Raw genomic sequence first — 23,812 nt, forward strand, 5'->3', positions numbered from 1 at the left:
GAAGAGGGAGGGATATTTCCCAGGGAATGCCTTACTGCTAAATGATGAATTAGCACTCTCACACAAGACAGCACAAATGCAAGGGAGGGGCGACAGCATAGCAGATGGAGAGAGACACACACCTTGTGTGCGGGAGCAAGAGAGAGATGCACACTGCCCCTTTAAGTAAGATGACCCACTCTTAAGTACATTGTCTTTTTAAGTGGATCAGGAAGTTGAGGCAGCAGCTGCTGCCCCAAGCTGGCTCTCTCTCTCTGTCTCTCTCAGTCTGTATCCCTCCCTGCTCTATATGGAAAGTGCTATAAGCGAGGTGCAGGAGCAGGGGAGAGGGGGACACCCTGATATTAGCAACCCCACTTCCCCTATTGCACAGCAAGCAGGAATCTCTGGGAGCAGCTTCAAGGCAGAGGGCAGGAGCAGCACATGGTAGTGTGGGGAGGGACTGCTGAATTGCCTTGATAGCCTGCTGGGCGGCTGCAGCACAGGGAACTTAGGGGAGTGGGGAGTTGATATGGGGGCTGCCGGTACACCCTGGTTACAAGCCCCCACCAGCTAGCTGCAATGGGCTGCTCTTCCTGCAAGCAGTGGACAAAGCAGGCAGCTGCCAAACGATGTTAGAAGGGAGCATTGCACAACTTTAAACGAGCATGTTCCCTAATTGATCAGCAGTGTAACAATGAAACAAAGTTAACCGGGATGACTTTAAGTGAGGAGTTACTGTATATTATATATAATCTATTCCCCAGCATGGCAATCCTGCAGGGAAAACTCCCATTAAAGCTAAGGGAAGTTTTGAATGAATAAACACTAAAGGATCAGGCCAAGAGCCTTGTCAGACATGAGTTCTCAGTATTTAGCAGGCAGACCGACACACTTTGTGAACGCTTGCTAAATAGAAACGGTCCATTGTCTTCCTTGAGTTACAATGTATATTAAGTTGATTAGCTTTTCTAATAGAATTGAATACCAGGTTACATAAACTACAACGAGTTGGGTTAGTTTAGGACAACCTCCATTTGGGGGGATGGTGGTATTATAAACCTTAAAAATCCCATAAACTTGTATTTCATGTCCCTAGAGGCCAAGACCAACTCATAGTAACCTACCTCCTGAAAAGACTTTGTGTCTTATCTAGTTACAGCTGACTTTGTACCTATATTTAAGCTGGTTTTACGTCAGCTGTATATACAACTTCCTTCTGAGTTCTGAAGGGTCCATCAGAAATTACTGGTAAACATATGAACGACAGTTAATAATAGGGATTCCTTTTTCTATTCAAACTATACGCAAATGTAAATAATCATCTTTTAGGTTTCTCCCAGGTAAAACCTATGACAAAAAATACAAATATTCATTTAACCTTACATTAAGATTCTTAATGACCTAGGAATATTTCAACTAATTAAATTGGCAAACATTGCAAAAAAACAAAAACAAAAAAATCTCACACACACACAGTAAAGAGATCTCCTTTTCTCTTTTATTGATACTGCCAATGCGACTACCTTTACACAGGCAGATTGCTTTTCTACATTACACACACTTTTTGTATTAATTTGGAAGTAACATTTTGCCCCCTATGCCTCCTAAAGTTATCAAATTAACACAGTTATACCTTAAGAATCAGCTTTCCACAATTTTCTTTTAACCAATGACATTTACTTTTTCAAATCTGTGTAAAGGTTACTTGGCAAGAGTACATGCATATGACATTAAATGGAGACCAATCCACCACTAAAAGGTAATGCACATAAAACATAATACAGTACTTTGACATCATTTCAAATAAATACCCATGTACAAATGCAGTAATTTTTAAATGTAACAATATTTCTTATGAATCAATACTGTAACAGAAGATGAAAATATAAGAAGTCCCCACATCTAGGAATAATAATGCTTCTTCCAGCAAACAGAAATCTTTTCCCCACTGACAATATTATTATAATTTGTACTTTTTTTTTTTTTTTTTTTGAGGGATGGAAGTCGTCCCCCCACCCCCCTGGAAAGTACCAATTTAATGATTCACACTAGCCTCAACAAACAGCACCAAGGCAGGTAGGTACAGCTTGTTGACGCACTTTTCACTTTCTGTTTCCTGAAATTACAATGATTAGATATAACATGCAAGAGTAGGTATTAATGTCTTGTCTTTCACATTTCCAAACAATACTATGGTTAAACTGTATTCACCACCATACACAGCTAACAGAACATTAACGTTCCCAATACAACCTCTGTACTGCAGCCACAAATGTGTTAATACATCTTGCTCATTTGTTCAATAAAGGTCCATTTGGTTCCCAAAGCGTATTCGGGTTTGTTTTGTTTCTTTTTCCCTATACCCCTGAATTTGCAAGGATCTGCATGATGAAGTATCATTGACTAACAGTATTTTTTACAATTTCTTGTGTATATATAATCTCTATATTAAGACTACCCATTAAAAATGTGCGAAAGGGGAGTTCGCTTTGCACTTATTGCTCCACATCTTCACTAGGTTCCAAAACAACTGTTCATTTCTTCTTGTATAGACTAAGCTATTCTAGGATTCTCACTTAAATTATTAAAGGCACTACTGGCAATAATTAATGACAAAAAGGTGCTGAAATAGAACACCCTATTCATTGACAACTTTAGACTTTTTTTTCTTTCTAACTGTACCATAATTTGGCACAATAAAATGAAGAAGTAACACAACAATTCCAATTTGGAATTTAAACCATACAGTTGTAGAAAATTCTGTTAATCAATAATACTTCATACCTTCCTAAAACCCAGAAATTCTGGAATTTATAGGTAACACTACTTATTTCATATTGTTCAAGTGCCTATTACTGTTTTAACTAGAGCAAAGTCAAGTTTTCTTCTTGTTACATTGAACTATTCCTAAGAATAATAATACAATATGAAAAAAACCCCAGAATTTGAATACCCTGGATTTCTTAATGAACATGGCAGTTAAAAATCAGTAATTTTAACACATAAAGCTTAAACATTTTATAATAATAAAAAAAGCTGCCGAAGCACAGCACATACATAGTTTAGCAGAGCTCCTGGTTTTCGTGTTGAAACTCTTTTTCTAAACACTGTCTAGAGCAAAATCAAAAATAGTCCAAATCTCTGCCACATGCTGATGTAGAAAATCAACAAGCACAAGCCCAAAATGGGGAGAGAGACTATGAGCACAGACCACTGCATTTTATATAAACTCTTCTACATAAGGAATTAAAAGAAGCTAAAGTAAAATAACAAAATATCAAAAGTGCACAGGTTTAACAATCAGATAAAATATGAATATCTGCAATGAAATAAGAAAAATCCCCCCCATCTGAACATTTCTAGTAGATCATAAACTAATATGGTGATCATTACGTTCGAAGTAGGTTTCTTCAGCACTTGTAAGTTTTCTTCCTGCAGCAGCACTTATAGGTAAAGCTTGTTTGTTTTATAACTTGAGACATAAAAGTAAAATTGCAGGTAGTATATTGGAAAAAGTTGTTTTTTAAAAAATCCAACAATCTAGGATCAGGTCAGTGGCTTCCATTCTTTGTGCAACAGGCTGCCACTGTTAACCATAATGAGGCAGGCTAAGAAATACTGTTGCACTGTTGGAAAGGCCTTCTCCAGGAACTACTCTAAAGCTGAAAAATGGAAAACAGAATAACATTAGAAAAATTGGTACTCATTCATCAGTTAAAGAACTGACTTAATACAGAGTGCTCTGCAAGATCTCCATAGCAGGTTAGTCGGTTGAGAGTTTTCTGTTAGTTTCCCCAAGGTAGAGGCAGTCACTTTAGCAGGCATGTGCTTTCCAAGCTAATGAACAATGCTTTACATGAGTACTGCTCAGAAGCTACAGCTTTGCAGGAAGGTTTCTTACAAGTACTGAATAAAGCTTATGCTTTTCCAGCAAAAGATACAGCAGTGAGTATGCGAAAGCCATTATCAATGGAGATTTAGGTTCTCCAAAGACATGCAGGTCAGTATATCATGCAGGCCAATGCAGAGAATGGTAATCATTCAAAAGAAGAGCCTGCTTGCAGAGGTAGGCGATGGCTTAATAAGTTTTTCAAGCTAAATTCCAACCCATTGAAAGGGAAATGAAAGACTTAACATAGCATAGGTAAGTTTCAAGAGATGTGTTTCACAAAAGTACTAGCCCCCATAATCTTTAATATATTAATCTAAACATACACACAGCAGGAACAGGTCACTTATGCACGTTGCTCATTTCTCTTTAGATCAGGTTTTAAAACATACACTTGACAAGCTTAAATAGTCCAGCTGTTTTTTATTTTAAGAGCCATAGAGATGAATAAAAATGGAAAGGATTACTAAGCTGGTTGCTATGTAGCAAAACTATCCATATTCTGTACTGACAATATGAGCCAATATGGATAGTAATAGTTACCTTCTGATAACACTGAAATCTTCCCATAAAGTTTCAATTGACTTTAAAACTAATCAATGCATGTCGTTTCTTAAATTTACCTTTTCTATCATTACTATGTTGTGACAATACTACCACTAGAGACAGGGAAGCAATAAAAATTATATTAACAACTTCCTACCAAACTGGAAACAAAATGATACCTGCTTCTAATGGAGCAAAATGAGTTAGTAATCTAAATGCTTACTTTTACAAGGCATTCTTTATAATTACCCACAATGCAAAAATGAGAATAAAGGCCTTTTGGAGGATTGTGCAGCAAAGAGGAGAAAAGCAGGATTGAAAATTGTTAAAAGGTGTTTGCTTCTAAAAATATCAAACCTGCTACATAGCAATATTAAAGCTCAAATTCAGGAGTATACAGTGTTTTCTAAAAATAAAGTAATAATTGATGCACAGGGGCCTGCTTTTAGGGCCACAATTACTGTCTCACGTACACAGGTAATTGGGCAATATACTAGTCTTGGAAAATCCACTCTTTAAAAAAAATAGATATTGGCAAATGTGATTCTGGCACCAAATTTAAGGATGCCACATTCAAATATTTCTTTTAAAAAGATTTTTCATAACTCTGATGTCAGATTTCTTCACAATTTACTTGTGTGGATTTTAGAAGCATTTTTTAAAATCTCTCAGAAACCAAAGACTGTTTTCCCTCCATTGGAAAAGCAGGCTGCGCTCCTTATTACTTTATATTTATATTGTGATAACTCCTGACTACTTATAGGCAGAGCGGCGATACACAGGAAGCAAGCTGCTGACCATCTACAAGAAATGGTATGAAATGAGGCAGTACAACACTAGGATCATTAGAATGGCTTTGGAAAACATCACTATCAGCAGACAACTGTGCAGTCTTGGATTACTTTTAGATAATACTATAAGCATACAAAATTATTTGAAAAAGTACAAAATGAACAGGGCTTTACATTAAAATAAAGTTTGAGGCTAGGCACTTTAAAAACTTTTGTTTTTTTAAAAAAATGTGCCTTATTGTGCTCCACAAATTTTCCACAATTTTAAAAGCAACATTTTTCAATCTTGTATATTTATCACTTGTATAGGCACCAATTATGAAGTACACTTTTTTATGTTATCAAACATATTGAAATTAAGTGGCTAAAAAGGCCCCTTAAAAGTCCAATAGCAGACAAAGTATTTTTTTTTAAGATTAATACATATGCTAACCTACTTCGTTAATATTTAATAACAAGATGAACAGGTTAAATTTCCTGTGCCTATAATGTAGAGCCCTGTGAAAGGTGTGCTTGCATAAGGAATGCAATTTTTTTTTAATATTAAAAAAACCCACAAACAAACAGAGCTCTGAAACACTATCCCATTAAGATTAATACTGAGAGCTGAGAAAAACTGTATTGTGACTTAAAAATAGTAGAACACAGTCATATAAATTCTGTACAGATATGGTGTGGATATAGTAATATGTAAAAACACCTTTTTTTCCCCGAACTGTTATGCTGCAAAAAGCAACATGAGACCACAAACATCCTTTCCATACATGACACTTTTTCACAGCATAACTTTAATGTGAAACTGCATATTAGTTAGGATCCTAATATTTTTAATTTTCAATTTTATTCCAGATGGGGTAATATTGCATATTTTTAATAGACTATTAATGTGCAAGTTTCTTTAGGTTAACCCTCTGAAGTAGAGAAGAAAGCAGAGTTTAAGAATGTATCCTATATTTCTCCAACTTTTATAGCTTATAAAAGCCTTTTGGGACTTTGATCAGTGGTGATATGGCAGAAAATTTCTGATGACTGCCACAGCGGGCAAATCTAGCTTTGGTATTGATTTTGAAATGTTCTGCATTTCCATGTCACACATCTAATTTCCAGTGTTGCATTTCACCACTTTTCAAACCAGATTAACAAGGAGATTTTAGGTTTGTTTTTTTTGTGAAAGCCTTTTTTTTTTTTTTTATTTGAAGGATGCTGTAACCCTGGGGAAAGGATCACATTTGTGCTAATCAAACTACAGTTAGTAACACCAGATGTAGTATATCAGGTATAAACTTTTAACACTTAGCCATAAACAGCAAAACCATACATGTTAACCGTGGAAACAAAAGTTCCTTTCCACTATTAACTTCTTAATAAGATCTCCATATGTATGAATTAGTTACAGTTAAGACCACCATAATACCATTTGTATTACACGGTTTAACAACATACTAGTACAAGTCAACTCACTGCAACATTAGATAGTGGGGATTTATGCTGACAATTACAGCATAAAAATTAGATGCATAATATGATTTCCTACATGCCTCTTCTAGTCACAATAGATCTTATACTTCTCACAAAACACCTGGTTGTTAAGGACAGACCCCTCAGATCTGTCTCCACAGGACCGGATATGACTTACACTCGGGTTACTGGTCTTGGCTTTGGAAGCAGATTTAGTGCGCACCCTTTTGGACTGCTCATGGTCAAGCTCCAGATGCTCCAGGCGCTGGGTCAGTGCCAGTTTTTGCTGGATTGCCATACGAAGCAAGGAGTTCAGAGTCTTCTTCTCATCTTCAGCTGCTGCAAGCTGGCGCTGCATTTCATCCAGCTGGGTGACATATTCGTCACATCTGCAATGAAATAATCAAGAATCTTTAGCAACCCTATTTTCCACTACAAAGCATGAATCTTTTGTGCTCAGGTGACATGGCCACAGGCTGATAGGAAGGAGTTTTGTAATCTGTTGTGTGTATATTTATATAGAAACTTCAGCAAAACCACTGCATCACAATTATTTTCTTCTGCGGATCTCCAAATCCCACATTTAGTGCTCAACTTCTCCCACTTTATATATGAAAGTACTCATTATAGGCCTCCCTGACTACCCAAAGTATGAGACCTAGAAGCTCTGTGAGGGGGCTCTGTCTGAAAATTGAGCACCCTGCACTTGACCTGTAGTGATCAGTTACATCTGATGACTCATTCTTCACAGAAATGGGGTATTCTATTACAGAAAATTAGGACTTTAGAACTAAAAGTACAGGTCAGAACAAAAGGGTTCTATAACTTTTAATGAAATGACCATTAATGCCGTTTTACCACTGACTCAAATGAATTCATTTCCCTATTTTCCACGAGGCTGAAAGCCGTTTAATAAATTCCCCTTGTCAGTATGTTCCAATGCAAATCCAACCTCATATTAAGCTCAGTCACTCTCTCCTGTCCCAAAGAAAAGGCCTACAAACTGCCCAACACTGTTGCACTAGATTTTTTTTTTTTTTTTTTTTTAAAGAGGAACAGATGTAGATTCCCAAACTCCAGTTTTACCTCCCCTGTTTGCTGGTGTAAGAGACCAGATATTAGTGTTTTATTGCTGTTTTGTTTTGAGCAAGTATGTCTTTTTATGCAAAAATCATTGTTTTCAATATAACAGTTTTGAAATGAATTTCTAACAAAGAAAAGATGGGCCCTTCCAGCGTTACATGGCATCTTGCAGGGCAAGCTCCACAAATGCCTGTGAGCTGTTAAATCTGTAATCACTTTCATTGAGCTTGAGAGCTATTAAAACTGCATCATGCACCATAAGCAATTTTAAATGAAGTCCTTCACGTGTAGGTGTGTGGTTAGTGTATGTAAACATAATGAGTGTGGCTGTAAAAATAAATATGTCTGTACACCAGCAGAAATTTCTCATGGCCACATATCTGTAAAACTGAGCATCTTCATAAAAATCAAAGCCAAACCACCACCAGGGAGATCCTTCTTGCGAGATGTATTGTCAAGCTACTAGTAATGTATAATCTAAAGCAGAGAGGGGAAAAAAATCTGCATTCAAATGCAGATTCACAGACTGCCTTATAAATGGCCTGATTATTTTCCCATTGACTTCAACAGCAGCACAGGCCAGCCTGCCGTCTAACTGAGTTTGCAGGAGAAAAGTTTTTATTTTGAAATACACATTGAAGAAAGTATCCAATAGTGGCCCCTAAATGCTCATGTCAAACTTCAGGGCAGTCAGACTGCAGTGCAGGTTAGCGTACCAGGGACAACTGGACTCAGTGCCATAGATGGGAATCTACCTTTTTTCTCATGGAGGAGATGTAGCGAGAGTAAAGACCTAAGATGGTAACAATACATGGAATCCTTGGAGAGTTTTGAGGTGATGGTGGGACCGAGGCCATGTCTACATCTAAAATTTTGCAGCGCTGGTTGTTACAGCTGTATTAGTACAGCTGTATAGGGCCAGCGCTGCAGAGTGGCCACACTTACAGCAACCAGCGCTGCAAGTGGTGTTAGATGTGGCCACACTGCAGCGCTGTTGGGCGGCTTCAAGGGGGGTTCCGGGAACGCGAGAGCAAACCGGAGAAGGAGACCAGCTTCGCCGCGGTTTGCTCTCGCGTTCCCGGAGCCACCCTGCAAACCGCAGGGAAGGAGACCTGCTTGCTCGGGGTTCCGGGAACGCGAGAGCAAACCGCGGCGAAGCTGGTCTCCTTTCCCGGTTTGCTCTCTCGTTCCCCGAACCGCCGAGCAAGCGGTTCTCCTTCCCTGCGGTTTGCAGGGTGGCTCCGGGAACGAGAGAGCAAACCGGGAAAGGAGACCAGCTTCGCCGCGGTTTGCTCTCGCGTTCCCCGAACCACCCTGCAAACCGCAGGGAAGGAGACCTGCTTGCTCGGGGTTCCGGGAACGAGAGAGCAAACCGGGAAAGGAGACCAGCTTCGCCGCGGTTTGCTCTCGCGTTCCCCGAACCACCCTGCAAACCGCAGGGAAGGAGACCTGCTTGCTCAGGGTCCGGGAACGAGAGAATAAACCGGGAAAGGAGACCAGCTTGATTACCAGAGGCTTCCTCCTTCCACGGAGGTCAAGAAAAGCGCTGGTAAGTGTTTACATTGGATTACCAGCGCTGGATCACCAGCGCTGGATCCTCTACACCCGAGACAAAACGGGAGTACGGCCAGCGCTGCAAAAAGGGAGTTGCAGCGCTGGTGGTGCCCTGCAGATGTGTACACCTCCTAAGTTGCAGCGCTGTAACTCCCTCACCAGCGCTGCAACTTTCTGATGTAGACAAGCCCTGAGACAAAATGTGCTGACGCCTCTTCTCCTCAGCCTAGTTATGGAGGTAATTAGTAAGAGAATCAAGCCAGCAGGGAGACAGAGAAAACTATGTATGCTGACGATCAGGCCCTTTGGCTGACAGCAAAGAGAAATTAGCTAATATGGTATCAGAATGGGCATCTGTGTTTGAAGACCATGGTTTGAAGGTAAACAAAGAAAACTGAAGTTGTGCAAGTAGGAAAAGTGTAAGAAGGGTGGCTGATAGACATTTCAGGAGAGAAGCTACTGCAGAACTACTAACTGTGGAATGTAACCTATCATTTAAATGAACTTCTATACCAAATGACTGGAGGATAGCTAATGTGATGCCAATTTTTTAAAAAGGCTCCAGTGGTGATCCTGGCAATTATAAGCTGGTAAGCATAACTTCAGTACCAGGCAAATTGGTTGAAACTATAGTAAAAAAATCAGAATTATCGACACATATATGTACAACATTTGTTGGGGAAGAGTCAACATGGTTTTTGTAAAGGGAAATCGTTCCTCACCAATTTATTAGAATTCTCTGAGGGGGTCAACAGACATGGACAAGGGTGATCCAGTGAATATTGTGTACTTGGACTTTCAGAAAGCCTTTGACAATGTCCTCACCAAAGGCTCTTAAGCAAAATAAGCAGTAATGGAATGAGAAAGAAGGTCCTCTCATGAATCCGTAACTGATTAGGTGGTCACAGTTTTCAGAATGGAGAGAGGTAAATAGTGGCGTCCTGCAAGGATCTGTACTGGGACCTGTGCTGTTCAACATATTCATAAATGATCTGGAAAAAGGGGTAAACAGTGAGGTGGCAAAATTTGTAGACAATACAAAATTACTGAAGATTGCAGTCTGCTTTGGACTTAACTAAGAGTTACAAAGTCATCTTTCAAAACTGGATGACTGAACAACAAAATGGCAGATGAAATTCAAGATTGATGAATGCAAAGTAATGCACATTGGAAAACGTAATCCCAACTATATATACAAAATGTTGGGGTCTAAATTAGCTGTTACCACTCAAGATGGATCTTGGAGTCATTGTGGATACTTCTCTGAAAACATTTGCTCAATGTGCAGCAGCAGTCAAAAAAGCGAACAATGTTAGGAACTATTAGGAAAGGGATAGATAATAAGACAGAAAATATCATAATGCCACTCTGGAAATCCATGATATGCCCACACCTTGAATATTGCGTGTAGTTCTGGTCCTCCCATCTCAATAAAGATATATTAGAATTGGAAAAGGTACAGAAAAGAGCAACAAAAATGAGTGAGAGTATGGAACACTGTATGAGGAGAAATTAAAAAGACTGGGACTTTTCAGCTTGGAAAAGAGACATCTCAGAGGGTACATGATAGAGGTGTATAAAATGATATGACTGGTGTGGAGAAAATGAATATGGAAGTGTTATATATTCCTTCCCATAACACAAGAACCAGGGGTCACTCAATGAAATTAATAGGCAGCAGTTTTAAAACAAACAAAAGGAAGTATTTCTTCACACAACGCACAGTCAACCTGTGGAACTCATTGCCAGCGGATGCTGTGAAGGCCAAAAGTATAACTGAGTTGAAAAAGGAACTAGATAACTTCATGGAGGATAGGTCTATCAATTGCTATTAGCTAAGATGGTCAGGAATGCAACCCTATGGGTGTCCCCAGCCTCCTGATTGCCAGAAGCTGGGAGTGAACAATAGATGATGGATCACTCGATGATTACCTGTTCTGTTCATTCTGCCAGAAGCACCCGACATTGGTCGCTGTTGGAAGACAGGTTACTGGGCTATATGGACCATTGGTCTGACCCAGTATGGCTGTACTTAAGCTGATTCGGAAAAAAAAATTGTGTACTTAGGAAGTACACTTAGCACTACTGGAGGGACATCCAGAGAATTGAAAAGAACCACTCAGTGTGCTGGGACAGCAGTGAAAAAGGTGGCAGGAGTGCTGTGGGACCTGTAATTAAGTAACAAATTGAAAGGAAAAGTGCATGCTGCATGCATTTATCCCTGCTTGCTCTATGGTTTGGAAAAGATGAGTCTTACAGAGACGGAAGAAAAAAAGATACAGATAGTAGAAAATAATATACTGAGACAAATGGCAGGTAAGTGGAGGATTGACAGAGTGCACCTGGAATTCATTAGGGGGAAGATAAACTTGGGACTCTCAGTGATAGATAGGCTGGAGAGAGTATGCTTGAGGTGGTCTGGACTTATGAGAAGAATGGGAGAAAAACAAAAGCACAGGGGGAAGACAGGAGCAAGAAAGGATGCGGAAGACCAAGGAAAGACCGAGGAAAGATGGAAAGACTCTGTCAAAAGAAGCTTGAAGAGAAAAGGACTACAGCTGCAAGACTTAAAAATCCATGCCATGGACAGGAAGGAGTGGCGAAGAACTGTGGGTACTTCAGAGCCTGTGTAAATAGGAAGAGGAGTTTAATACAACAGATATATTTCCAAGGCAAAATTGAAAAAATGCACCAAAGCTAGAGGAACCAGACTTTATACTTTCCAAATCATGGGCCAAGTCATCCCCTCTGATCTGTCACTGGTATTGGGGAAGGAAGGGAGCAACAGGAAACAAGTTTAAGTTTCCCTAAATGTGCTGGATGAAGGAAAAATAAACCTTTAGGACCATCATTTCCCTTCCCCTCTGAGTAAGCTTCCCTGCAGTCCCATGTAAGCTTCCCTGCAGAACTTCCCCACCTATGGAATGAGAACAGAGGTGTGGGTGTAACTGGGGACAGCTGCCCTATGCTGCATGTCCCAGCAATCCTGCAGAGAGATGTTCACAGGAATGAATCATTTGGACCCTATCAGTACTAACTGCTGCACCATCCCCTCTATGCTGGCAGATGGAGATGGATTTTGTTGCCAAAAGGTGAGGGGGGAGGCTGAAAGCACAAGGAATAGCCCAAAAGGACTAAAGATCTCCCAGGATGGCCAGAGATCTGTGGGATTTTCCTACAGTTCTTGGGACATCCATGGTGTTTGGAAGAGGGAGCACACACCGGTTTGACACCATGAGGCGGCAAATCTACCACCTCCTTCCCCAAACCAGACTCTTTGGAAACTGGGCTACTGTAAGCCAATGGAGTTTTCATAGTATCTTGTGACCTCTTGTTTTTTTCCCCTGCAGTAGAATGTGATTTGGCCCTAAAACATGATGATTCATTAGGCCAAATTTGGTCCCAGTTTACACCGTTTGCGTTCCTAGTGTAGGACTGCTGGAAGCCGATGCTGCACAGAGCAGCTTCCTCCAGCCACACCCACCCCTCAGTCCTCACTGAGGTAACAAGATCAACACAGGGTGAACATCAGAGCAGAATTTCTCTGTTTTTGCAAATATTTTCAGATTGAAAAGAAATTGATAGTTTGGTTCTTTCTGAACTGCAAACTTCAGCCCTCAACCTCAATACAGTGAGGCTGATTTATAACTGCTGCAGCCATTCATTTGATTTCCATTCCAAAAATTGTATTAAAAGACTTTGAGGAGGTGATGGGGGCGGATTTCACTTTTAGTCCCCCTGAAAGTGAGAGGCTGGCTAGGAACAAGAATACAGCAGCAAAACAGAATACAGCTTCCCACACAGCTTTGCTAATGGACCTTAATAGCAGGAACATTGCAAGCTGAGGATTATCTAGGCGTCTCTTGATCAAAGACTAATCAGTTGTGCCAAGCTGGATGGTAGTTTGGTAACATGGACAAATGCCTGTAGGAGACTAGAATAAGGCCAGTAAACTCAGTGAATGTTTGATCTAAGTTGTAATTAAATCTAAGATTTCACCTGTGAAAGGCTACTGCACTAAAACCATTGCACCACCAAGCTTTTTGCTAATGCAAGCTTAAACATCAAACGAAAGCCATTATAAACCTGACAATGGAATATGATTTACTATTTTTTAAAATATGATGAGATTCCCCCCCCCCATCTTATTCTCACACTATTTCATTAATACAGGTGGTGGTTTCTTGCTAGCACCAGCAGAAATGTAGTTGGGATTCTTACTGTCCTGAATGACTGATCTCATGTGTGGGTTAGAATGTCTAGGAGTTTTACTAACATATGAGACATTTTATGGCTCTCTTTTCTGAATCCATTCTCTTGAATGGTTCTTTAGGCTAAATTATTCTGTAAGTGAAATAAATCAGTATCTTAACCGGTTCTGTGCCTGATACTATTCAGGATTCCTTTGTAGAACCAGAAAAGTGATACTTTGCATGTAAGAATAGTGGTCCATTTAAACAGGTTGAAAAAGATCCAGGTTTTACTAGAAGTGGATGCAGACTTTACACAGCTGGGGTGCTGGGACCACTGACCTGCTTTCCTCCCCTAGGCTGTTTATTATTGGCATTTTAATTTTCTTCAACAGAGTGTTAGTCCTTTCCTAAGTATACTTAGAAACCACGGTCTCCAGCACTGCCTTATATCAATGCAGTATAACAATTCACACTAACATCATGACTTTGTTTTTACATACACTGATATTGATTTGTAGCTTTGCAAGTGTAAGAACAAAATATCTTCCCTCTTTATAAATTCACATTTTGTGCAAAGCACCATTTCAGAGTATGTACTCAATGCAGCATCATTAGATGGGTGGAACTGAAGTTTCCTTTGTTCCAAACACACTTTTGAAACTAAAATAATTGAGCTTTTATGCTTACAAAGGAAAATAAAATTAGCATAATTCAAGTCTGCTGTGCACATACTGTTTTTTATATTATAAAAATTACAGTATGTGCACAGACTTGAATTATGCTACTCTTATATCTATATTATTAATATTATGATGCAGACCTTGAATATAAGGCTTTGATGTTGCTTACTTTATCACTGATGATTAACCAGGAAAACAAGAATTTAAGGAAACCATCAACTTGTAAAATTTTAAATAAGCAGCACTGTAAAAAAAACAAACTCAGATGATACAGAGAGAGGAAAATTCCAGATAGAGGAAGGACTCTATAAAACTAAAAGTTAAAAACATTTAAAATGTCCATGTCTAAAGCTAAATTATTCTTTAAAAACAAAAATCAAAAGCATGCTGAATATCAATGTCTCAAGGGTTAAAGACCTCATTTTCCAAAGCAGTTTAACATTAGCATTATTTACTGCATGTGCCAATCTCTCCTTATTTCTGCATACATTTTTGATCACCTTGAATTTCAGTATGTTCAGAATGGTTAATTAACCCTGATATATTTTTAATCATGTGTTTTGCCATATTCTTATACTGTGCTAAGATCTGTATTTGCAAATGCAACCCATGTAGCTATTGACACCTGCACTTAATTACACCCATTTACCTTTCCCCATTTTTCAGTTTTGATCAGTACAATGCCAATTTATAAGACAGCAGTAAAGCATAACAAGTAGAAAGAGCTAACTGAAGAAGCCTCTTTGGGAACAATGTCAGCTACCTTAGCCTCTACCACATTAGAGTAAACTGTCACCTGCATTAGAAATTAAGAGCAGAGAGGATTAAAGTCTCCCAATTTTTCCTCTTAAAAGATGGAAAATATATCAAAGCAATGGCTAAAAGACATTTAAATAAAAATAGACCCTAACAGAAACTAAGAGCAGCATGGCTATAAGAGGTACTAGTGTCTACCTGCCATATTAAGCTCTGTCTTTACATCTGAAATAAGTTTGATGAGAAAATTCCTAACAACCTACCATCAGCAGCAGGAACGAAGAGGCCCTTACCTGCAGAGGAAACAGTGTGCTCATACTGCTAGAGGAGTGGGCATGTGGAGGAAGAGAGAGGTCAGGGAAAAGAAGGTGAATCTGTCATTATGTAGCTCCGTTACCCTTCCACCCAAGACTACAGTAGAAAATGCACAGTAGTTCTGCTGCTGTTTTGTAGGTTAGAGGGCAGAAGTAAAGATTCTTCCTTTTTCCCCTACCTCCAAAACAATCCCTAATTTGGGCTGGGTACTGAAGGCAAGATTTAGAGCCAAGCTATACACCATTTGAATTTATTTAATTAGAATTCCAATTTTTAAATGGCTGACATTTTGCATCAGCTCACCATGCAATGTAGAGAGAAAAAACAAAAAAGTTACAGTGGTTCATTTTAGATGGCCAGCCTCTAATTTACAAATTTTCTTTCACGTAAGGCCAAATTTTGTGGTTCTTTCTCAAGCCAAACTCCCACTGGACTTCATGGAATTTTGCTTGACTAAAGGTTATAGAAGTTAGCCGTCATTTACTGAGGTCTCAATTCTGGAAGGTGTTGAATTCCCAACTCATTTCATTTAGATTAATACAACACACACACACACACGTATCCGTATGCCCTCGGCTGCCTTGACACAAAAGTGCATAGCAAGGAAAACAAACAAAAAAGAAAAGAGAAAAACAATCTAACTGAAATGTAGTTATCCCAAGACCACCCAATTCTGAGTGGTGTCACTATGGCTTTGCACATGAGTTCCTGTGGATCCAACTGCAGGATCAAGGTTCTAGTCCTAATCCAGTGTCTGAAACATTTTATGAAGTTGTTTCATAATCTTGACCTGTCTGCCTGTGTGGGATCACACATCTGTAGCACGTGTGATTAGCAGATCCATGTAAGCTAAGCCATTCTTTCAAATGTATTAAAAAAAAACATGAATCCAAAAATCAGGTCAAAGAGAAAAGACCTCAGATTTATACATTTTGAGAGTAGAGATCAAACCAATTCAAATATCTATTGGAAATCTTGACTCTGACTTTTCTTACTTTTTCCCTAATCTCCTGGATATCTTACATTGAAAACTCACCTGAACTGCACATTTAAAGAAAGTTAATTATGGGATTGGTGCCATTTGGCTAAGAATCAAGTACAGATTATAACCAATATATAGTTTCCTAGATCACTTATCTCAGCCATATGGAATAAATACTTTTGCAAATTATTTGTAATAACTGTTTAGAAAATAAATTATATGGATAATCTCTTCTGCAGCTTGATATTTCCTAGGAGAAATATCTCCATAATACAAAGGCCAAGGTCAGATCCACACAGCTGGACTCTTCAGTCCTTCTCCACTTCCAAGGAATGCAATGGGACTCTACCACAAGGGTCTGCCTACTTCCATCCTATTGAAGGGCCACGACCAAACTTGAAAAAAAAATTGAATTGACCATTAAATGAAATCCACAGGAAACTCCATTTCTGTATCAGGGGTGAAACTAACCCTGGTGAACCATTTAATTTCCATCTAGGCTACGTATATAGAACAGAGGGCCTCTGCAGCTGCTCTCCACCACTAGCTATCTATTAGTTACTGAGTGACACTTGAGGTTTTGATTTTAACCAATGAAGGCCCTGCCTATTTGAGAAGCTGCCATTTTGATTAGCTGTTGGCAGGCTGCTCTCCATGAAAGGGGCTTTAGAATTTACTCCCCATTAAGTTCAAAATGGTCAGATGATCGTATCGTGTGGTAATGAGGGCCATGAAAGTACCCATAGACTAGAGCAAATACAAACCCTCATCCCATGCTCTTTTCCAAAAGCTTGGAGCTGTTTTGAACTTAATGGGGAGTAAATTCTAAAGCCCCTTTCATGGAGAGCACCCGGCCAACAGCTAACCAAAATGGCAGCTTCTCGAATAGGCAGGACCTTCATTGGTTAAAATCAAAACCTGCCAAGTATTTACAACACTCCTGTGAGGTGAGGAAGTCTCATTATCCAAGTTTTGCAGATGTGGAACTGGGGCACACAGCAATTATGTGACTTGCCCAGAATCACACAGGAAAGCTGAGGCAGAGTGGGGATCTGAACCCAGATCTCCGCGGTCCCAGTCATGAACCTATTCATACGGCTATCCTCAAGGGGATTTGAGAACATTATTGATTTTCAAGCTCTGGTCATATTCTGGTTTGAGGGAAGCTGTTGGCCATTTTCATTGTATTTTTCAATCTTATGTCAGCAGTGCCTACATCCTAGGATAGGTGCATTGTTGGTATAAATATAAATACATAAATCAGTACAAGAAGCCACTAGTGTCATTTTACACCATTTCTATCAAATACATTTTGAATTTTTCTTTTTTTTGCCACTGTGTCTTGTTACTTGCATCTAGGACATTAACAGTGCACAGTACTGGACCTGGAAAAGGTGTCACACATACGATCATTCAGTGTCCCTGAGCTATACCGTATCACTGGCTGTAGAAATCAGGACTTCTGAAACTCCACTCTAGCCTTGTGTTCAAGATCACAGTTCTCCACCTGGCTTCTCTGAACCAAGCATTTATCCAATACAGAAATATTCTACAACTTGTTCCAAAACCGTCCCAGTCCAATACGAAGCCCATTTAGTTATGTATTTCTCTTACATGTAAGTTTCACTGTGCTCTGGCTCAGTTTACAGCTTCCATTGTTAAGCTCTTCTTTAGTGTTCTGTAGGCCCTATGATGTCTGAACAAGAGGCTAGCCTCCAAATTAGCTTTGGTATTTTAACCACTCTGCCGGTGTTTACATTTGTTTCCTTCATCGCATTTTCACACTGTCAGTTAGATGCCTTCTCTGTGATGGTGAACAGTAATTATTCATTAATTGCTGTTTGGGCAGTAGAAGTCACAGCCTGGTTCTGTTATTCTGACAGCCTTCTTGAACTAGTCTCCTCCAACTCTAATACTAGTCTCAGACTATGCACTATCCTCGCCTTGCCGACATTTTCTAATACGTCATCTTCCCTCCTGCTGACTAGTTGCAGAGTTTGTCTTCCCCTTCACCTCCTATTGCTGAAGTACTGGAGCGTCAGGACACTTGTTAATTTCATCTAGGTGCACTTGTACACTGCTTGTCAAAGTCATCTACTCTCTGCTGAATGCCATTTCTTAATTACGGTTCCATCTTTATTCTGGAGGGAAAACATCTATTCTCATCTCATTTTCACTTAGCTTCTGAGAAGATGGTTTCCCTTTAGAGATTCACTGTAAGGTTTTGTTTGCTGATTTTATATATAACCATTTTCCTCAGGCTCTTGCTCAGCTCAGTGGATTCAGCAACCTTCTCTCTGAAGCAGGGAATCTGTAATTTGCTGCGGCAAGTTCTTTTTTTCTGCTGGTGTTCATTTTGTCCTCCTTGCAGAACTAAGTATCAGAGGGGTAGCCGTGTTAGTCTGGATCTGCAAAAGCAGCAAAGAGTCCTGTGGCACCTTATAGACTAACAGACGTTTTGGAGCATGAGCTTTCATGGGTGAATACCCATTTCGTCAGATGCATGAACTAAAGGGTTAGGGTTCGTCAGAACTAAAGTACTTTTCTTCTGTTAGAAGAAGAGGCAGAATATTTCTGCAGAATGGTCTGAACAGAATTATTTGATCTGAGGTTTCAGGTTCTTACATAAAACACACGAACACCACATGTGAAAATGTTTTGTCTTTGGAATGGATAAATGTCTCATTTTGCTTTTGCTTTTATGTCTCCAGTTGAATTTGCACCCTTTTACTGGAATATTTGCTCCTCATCCTGAAATTATATCTTGCTTATTTCCTTAGCTGCTTTGATCTTCGCATGCATTATTTCCTGACACAGTAAGTCTTACTGCTATGGTCTTTTTGCTGAATCTTGGCATTTTGTTCTTATTCGTGTATTCTTAGTGCTGTAGTGTGACCAAGAGTCAGAGTCAGGTCCTTGTGGAGGCAGTGCAGACTGTTCTGTTGACTCACACTGGCTCACAGACCAGGTCGGTCTCTTTGACCCAGATTTTCAAAGGTTTTGGGGCATTGCTGCCCTCACTCAATGCCGCAAATTGTACATGATTTAGGAGCCTAAAACTCACTTTCAAAAGGGATTTAGGAGTCTAAATTCCATCAATGGGATTGAAGCACTTAAATCCCCTTTGATTAGGCTCCTAAATGAGTTAGGTGTTGCAACGCTGAGCGAGGAGAGCAATGCCCAAGTGCCTTGGAAAATCTGGGATCTTTGCTCATGACTCATGGATATAAATAGAGGGTTAGCAAAGGGATATAGGCAGTGCAGCACAGGGAGCAGGGTCTGAATGTTTGTAAGTAGGGACCTGGTCAATTCTGTGTTCAGTTACGAATAAAGGAAAATCATGGTAAGAGAGGAATTTTGTGCAAACTAAAGAAACAAATCTCTCCCCTGAGGGACTTGAAATCACAAGGCAGCCAATTATGTCTGGGAATGATAAGGGTCACAGTAAAAGATCATTATGTACACATCCTGGGTTCAGTGGGTTTTTTAGAAGGGTGCAGGTGTGTTTCCTAATACGAGAAAGTGTTATTTTTAGGGCCTGGGCAAGCTAAGTCAGACAAGAGGAAAGAGTAAAACAATGGAATCAGAATTAGCCAGTCTTCAAATTGAAACCAAAAAGTATCTTCCTCCTTTCTTTCAGCTTTTCTATGCTAGTGATTAATTAATACCTGCTTGATCAGGGTTTGGGTTTTTCCTGAATAACTGAAGCTTCTCTCCCAAACCTGCAGTAATGCCCTGTATTTAGACTGCCATTGTACAACAGCTTCTTAAATAATGACTTGTGGGCCAGTTATTTTCTGTCCTTCACCAAGTCAACTTCTTATGACCACACTCTTTCATTCTAGCATGTGTTCTTGATCTTTAGCCTCAGATGCTGTAAATCCCTGCACCTCTGCTGAATCACCATTCCCATGTATTAGGGACTGCTGGAAAATTACAATCATGGTGTTTTGATTTATTCACAGTTGAGTGCAGATGGCTCAAAGCAACTGCCAGGAAGGCTGCAGTCTTCTTCCTCCATGTTTCCTTACTGAATTAATAAAAAATACTAACTTCTGTTTAAATTCCAAGGTTGGTATATTTCTTATCTATTTTAATATTGTGTTTTGTTCCATAATGAGCCTTAGAAAATGTAGCCCTTTGTAACTTTTTCTGTAAATGACTGTCAGCCTAGAAACATATTTTGACCTGCTCTACCTTTACATTTTAGCCATGTTAATTTAAATCTCATCACAATTTTACAGGAAAACTGTTTCATAGAAAATAAATCTTATTTTCAAGCTTCTCAACAAATAAATGACAAAATCACAGTTTAAATAACCTGATTTGATAATTGTAAAAAGAATCAACTACTGCACGTGCTTTTAAATATCTGGCTCAAATCTGATGACTTTTAAAACTTTATCTACTTGGAAGTTTAAATTTGATAAGATACCTGTATAAAAATTCCTTCCAGAATAGTTAATCCTCTACATTCATTATTGAGATTTCCTTATTTGGCACTGCTACTATAGCCCCTTAACCAAAGGACCCTCATTAACAGCTTTATAGCTCTTTGGAAGTAGTCTCTTGATTTAAATATTTTTCTGAAATGTATGAAACAAGATCTCTTGTTTTACCTGAGTTCTCTCCACATCTGTGTTATTTTACCAGCTTCTTTTTGGATAAAATAAACAAACAGCTAAACAAAGTGTGTACACTACATTTCCTGTTTTTTGATAAATTCATCACAGAGATGCACATTAAAACACTGAATTTACTTTAAAACAATTATTATTGATCAAGTTAGCTACCAATTTACAATATGTTAAGTAGTAACTACTAGGTAGATTTTTAATAAATAAGAGTGGTTTGTGGGGCGTTTAATTTTTCTTTTCAATTTGAAATGATTTACTTGTTTTAATAAAATAAATCTATATCAAGCTGTGCAACTATACTTCCATGTTATGAGTCTATTTTAAGAATAAACCATTTCTCTTAGATTGAATCTCTTCATAGCACACAGATTTTCTTGATTTGCTTTTTTAGAATTCTAGGTGCAGATGTTCCTAAGATATACACCAAATTCCAAAATGTTAACTTGGGCAGTGGATTATGAAGAACTTTTCAGAGATTCATTATTTTGAAATATATGCTTTCAACAGCTGCTTCAGACGACAGCTAAACTGTAAGAGTGGATGGTACCAATAAAAGGTCCAAAAAAGAAAAAAAAAGCACCACTTCATATTTGTAATAAAACTAGAGACAGTGTCTAGTTAACATTTACCAAAGTCAGGAAAATAAACAGATGTTCAAGTCTTTGTTGCATGGCAACATTTAGAACCATCCATGCTTCCTATTAGCAACTCTAAACCTTAAAGAAGACTCAGTTTACTCTTCTCTTGGCATTTTAAATGGAAAACCTATTGCATCTTTCTTCTAATGGGAAAAGTTTGCTAATTAACAACAAAATATTTGACTGTTATGAACTGATTCATGAATAAATACTAGAGTCCTAATTAAGTGGAAAAATTTCATTTTCAGATCAATATGGCAGATTTTGACTATCCCTCAATATTCTGATCCCTATTTGCATGCTTGGTAATTGCATGCACATTTTTGTGCACACAATTATTAAAACTTGGGCCTTAAATAGATTTTCTGCTTGCACTTCTATGTTCTATTACTCAACTATTTTAAGATCGCTTGATAAATGAGTGTATGTCTATCTATTTACTTACTTAGGTGAGGGGAGATATTCCAGCATTTATTAGTCTACTACTCTAAAATTAAGCTACTGAGGGTATATCTAATAGAAGAAGCAATTTTTCAAACTCTGATTTGCATTGCTTCTCCCGTCCACATCTCAAGTTCTGTTGCGTTTTCATTATTTATTTAAAATAGTTGATAGTACTGTCAAATTAGTAAGATTAACCTACTTTAAAGGAAATTAGACCCCATTTTCATGCCTAGATCATTAACACTTATTTATTATTTCAGCTTCCCCCATATACTACAAAATGGCCAGTTCCCTGTGGATAAGACAGATCCATGCTTATCTCAGTCGCTGTAGCATCCAAAATAGGAATATAGGCTACTTCTAGAAGCCAACATACTGGATGAGATGAAGCTTTGAATGTGAACAGCCATCCTAGTGATTAAACTCCGCACAAAGATACGTTTCTCATTCCCCTCTCCTGCCCTGCCCAGCATCTAAGTCTTCATAGTGTGAGAGAATTTAGTAGTTATGGAAGCGAGGGACATATTTGGGGGAAGAGAGGAAATCTGCAAGCTCCTTGCAAGTCTGCCACTTAGCCTCAGTTCAGATATAAAATAATCCTGGGTAACTGCGTACAATTCTCTGAATTTCTCAGATGGGTGGATTATTGCTCTCATATATGGGTGACTTAAGATACAGTATCAATTCAGGTGTTCCAAGGTGAAAGGCTGGTGCACTGAATCACTATCCATGCAGTCCTCTGCTTTCTATGGGTCACTGTGTGCTCTTACGGACAGCTCATTGCTCTTTCATCACAATGCCTAGGTAAAATGGGATCTCAGAAATGTTAGCTATTCATTTGTGCAAGCAGGTCTATAGTGCGTTAAGCAAACCAAGTAATTCCTGAGTTCTTTATTCATGCAAAATTCCCACTGACTTCACTGGGCATAAAGCAGCAGGCTCAAGCCCCTTGTCTATACCTTCCAGCAGAGCTTTCTCTCTGCCCCCCCCCCCCCGCTCGCATGTACATAAGCACCTTCTCACCTGTAAAAAACCAGGGTTGAGTTTTCAATGGCAATAAGCTGGGAAGAAGGAAAACAGAGAAGAAAATTCCCCTTGCAGCACCTCACTCTATGACTTGGAGGAAAAAAAAATTTCCTTTAGGGCAACCAAAAGAGGATTTCAAAAGTGGGAGAGGGAAATTAAAGTAAAAAGGAATAGGCTGATTGTTTTCCCTTCCCACCCCCTCCACTTCCTGCTTCCAGCCATTTTCTCACTGATCTAAAACTAGCCATGGGAAGATCTGGCTGTATTAGTTCCAGACCTGTGTAAGTGTAATGACAACACATCCCTGTCGGCAGCAGGCAGGATCGAACCTGGGGCCTCTGGAACTTAGTGCCTGAGTCTCTACCGCCTGAGCTAAAAGCCACCTGGGCTGTTAGCTAAGGCTGTAGAGCAGACTCATGTTTTTTCACTCTCTCTTAGGCCACGTCCAGACTAGGGTATTAAAATCAATTTTAGATACACAACTTCAGCTACGTGAATAAGGTAGCTGAAGTCGAATTTCTAAAATCGAGGTACTCACCCGTCCAGACGGCGTGGCATCGATGTCCACGGCTCTCCGTGTCGATTCCGGAACTCCGTTCGGGTTGATGGAGTTCCGTAATCGATGTAAGCGCGCTCGGGGATCGATACATCGCGTCCAGACTAGACGCGATATATCGATCCCCGAGCAATCGATTTTAACCCACCGATGCCACGGGTTAGTCTGGACGTGGGCTGAGTGATCTCTTAAGTGCTTCTAGACGGGACAAAACACCACATCAGGGGTGTGTGTGGGTTACAAAAGGATAAACAAGGGAAGGAGAATACGAAAAAAAAGAAG

At 39.2% G+C, this 23,812-nt stretch overlaps 1 protein-coding gene across 2 annotated transcripts in view; it reads right to left on the reverse strand.

Moving 5' to 3' along the window:
- Nucleotides 1–1,461: 1,461 nt before the first annotated feature.
- The window catches only part of BICD2 (BICD cargo adaptor 2), a 157,567-nt gene continuing 135,216 nt past the window's right edge, over nucleotides 1,462–23,812 (reverse strand). The window contains exons 7-8 of one of the 2 annotated variants that reach the window (XM_030569360.1): nucleotides 6,845–7,055; nucleotides 1,462–3,644 (exon numbers count right to left, since the gene is read on the reverse strand). In XM_030569360.1, the coding sequence (XP_030425220.1) occupies nucleotides 3,639–3,644; nucleotides 6,845–7,055 (217 nt within the window). In that variant the 3' untranslated portion in view covers nucleotides 1,462–3,638. Of the gene's footprint in view, nucleotides 7,056–23,812 lie in introns of both variants that reach the window. The other variant, XM_030569359.1, reaches the window with a different exon arrangement.

The sequence above is a fragment of the Gopherus evgoodei genome, chromosome 7 (assembly GCF_007399415.2).
Source record: "Gopherus evgoodei ecotype Sinaloan lineage chromosome 7, rGopEvg1_v1.p, whole genome shotgun sequence".
NCBI classification, from domain to species: Eukaryota; Metazoa; Chordata; order Testudines; family Testudinidae; genus Gopherus; species Gopherus evgoodei.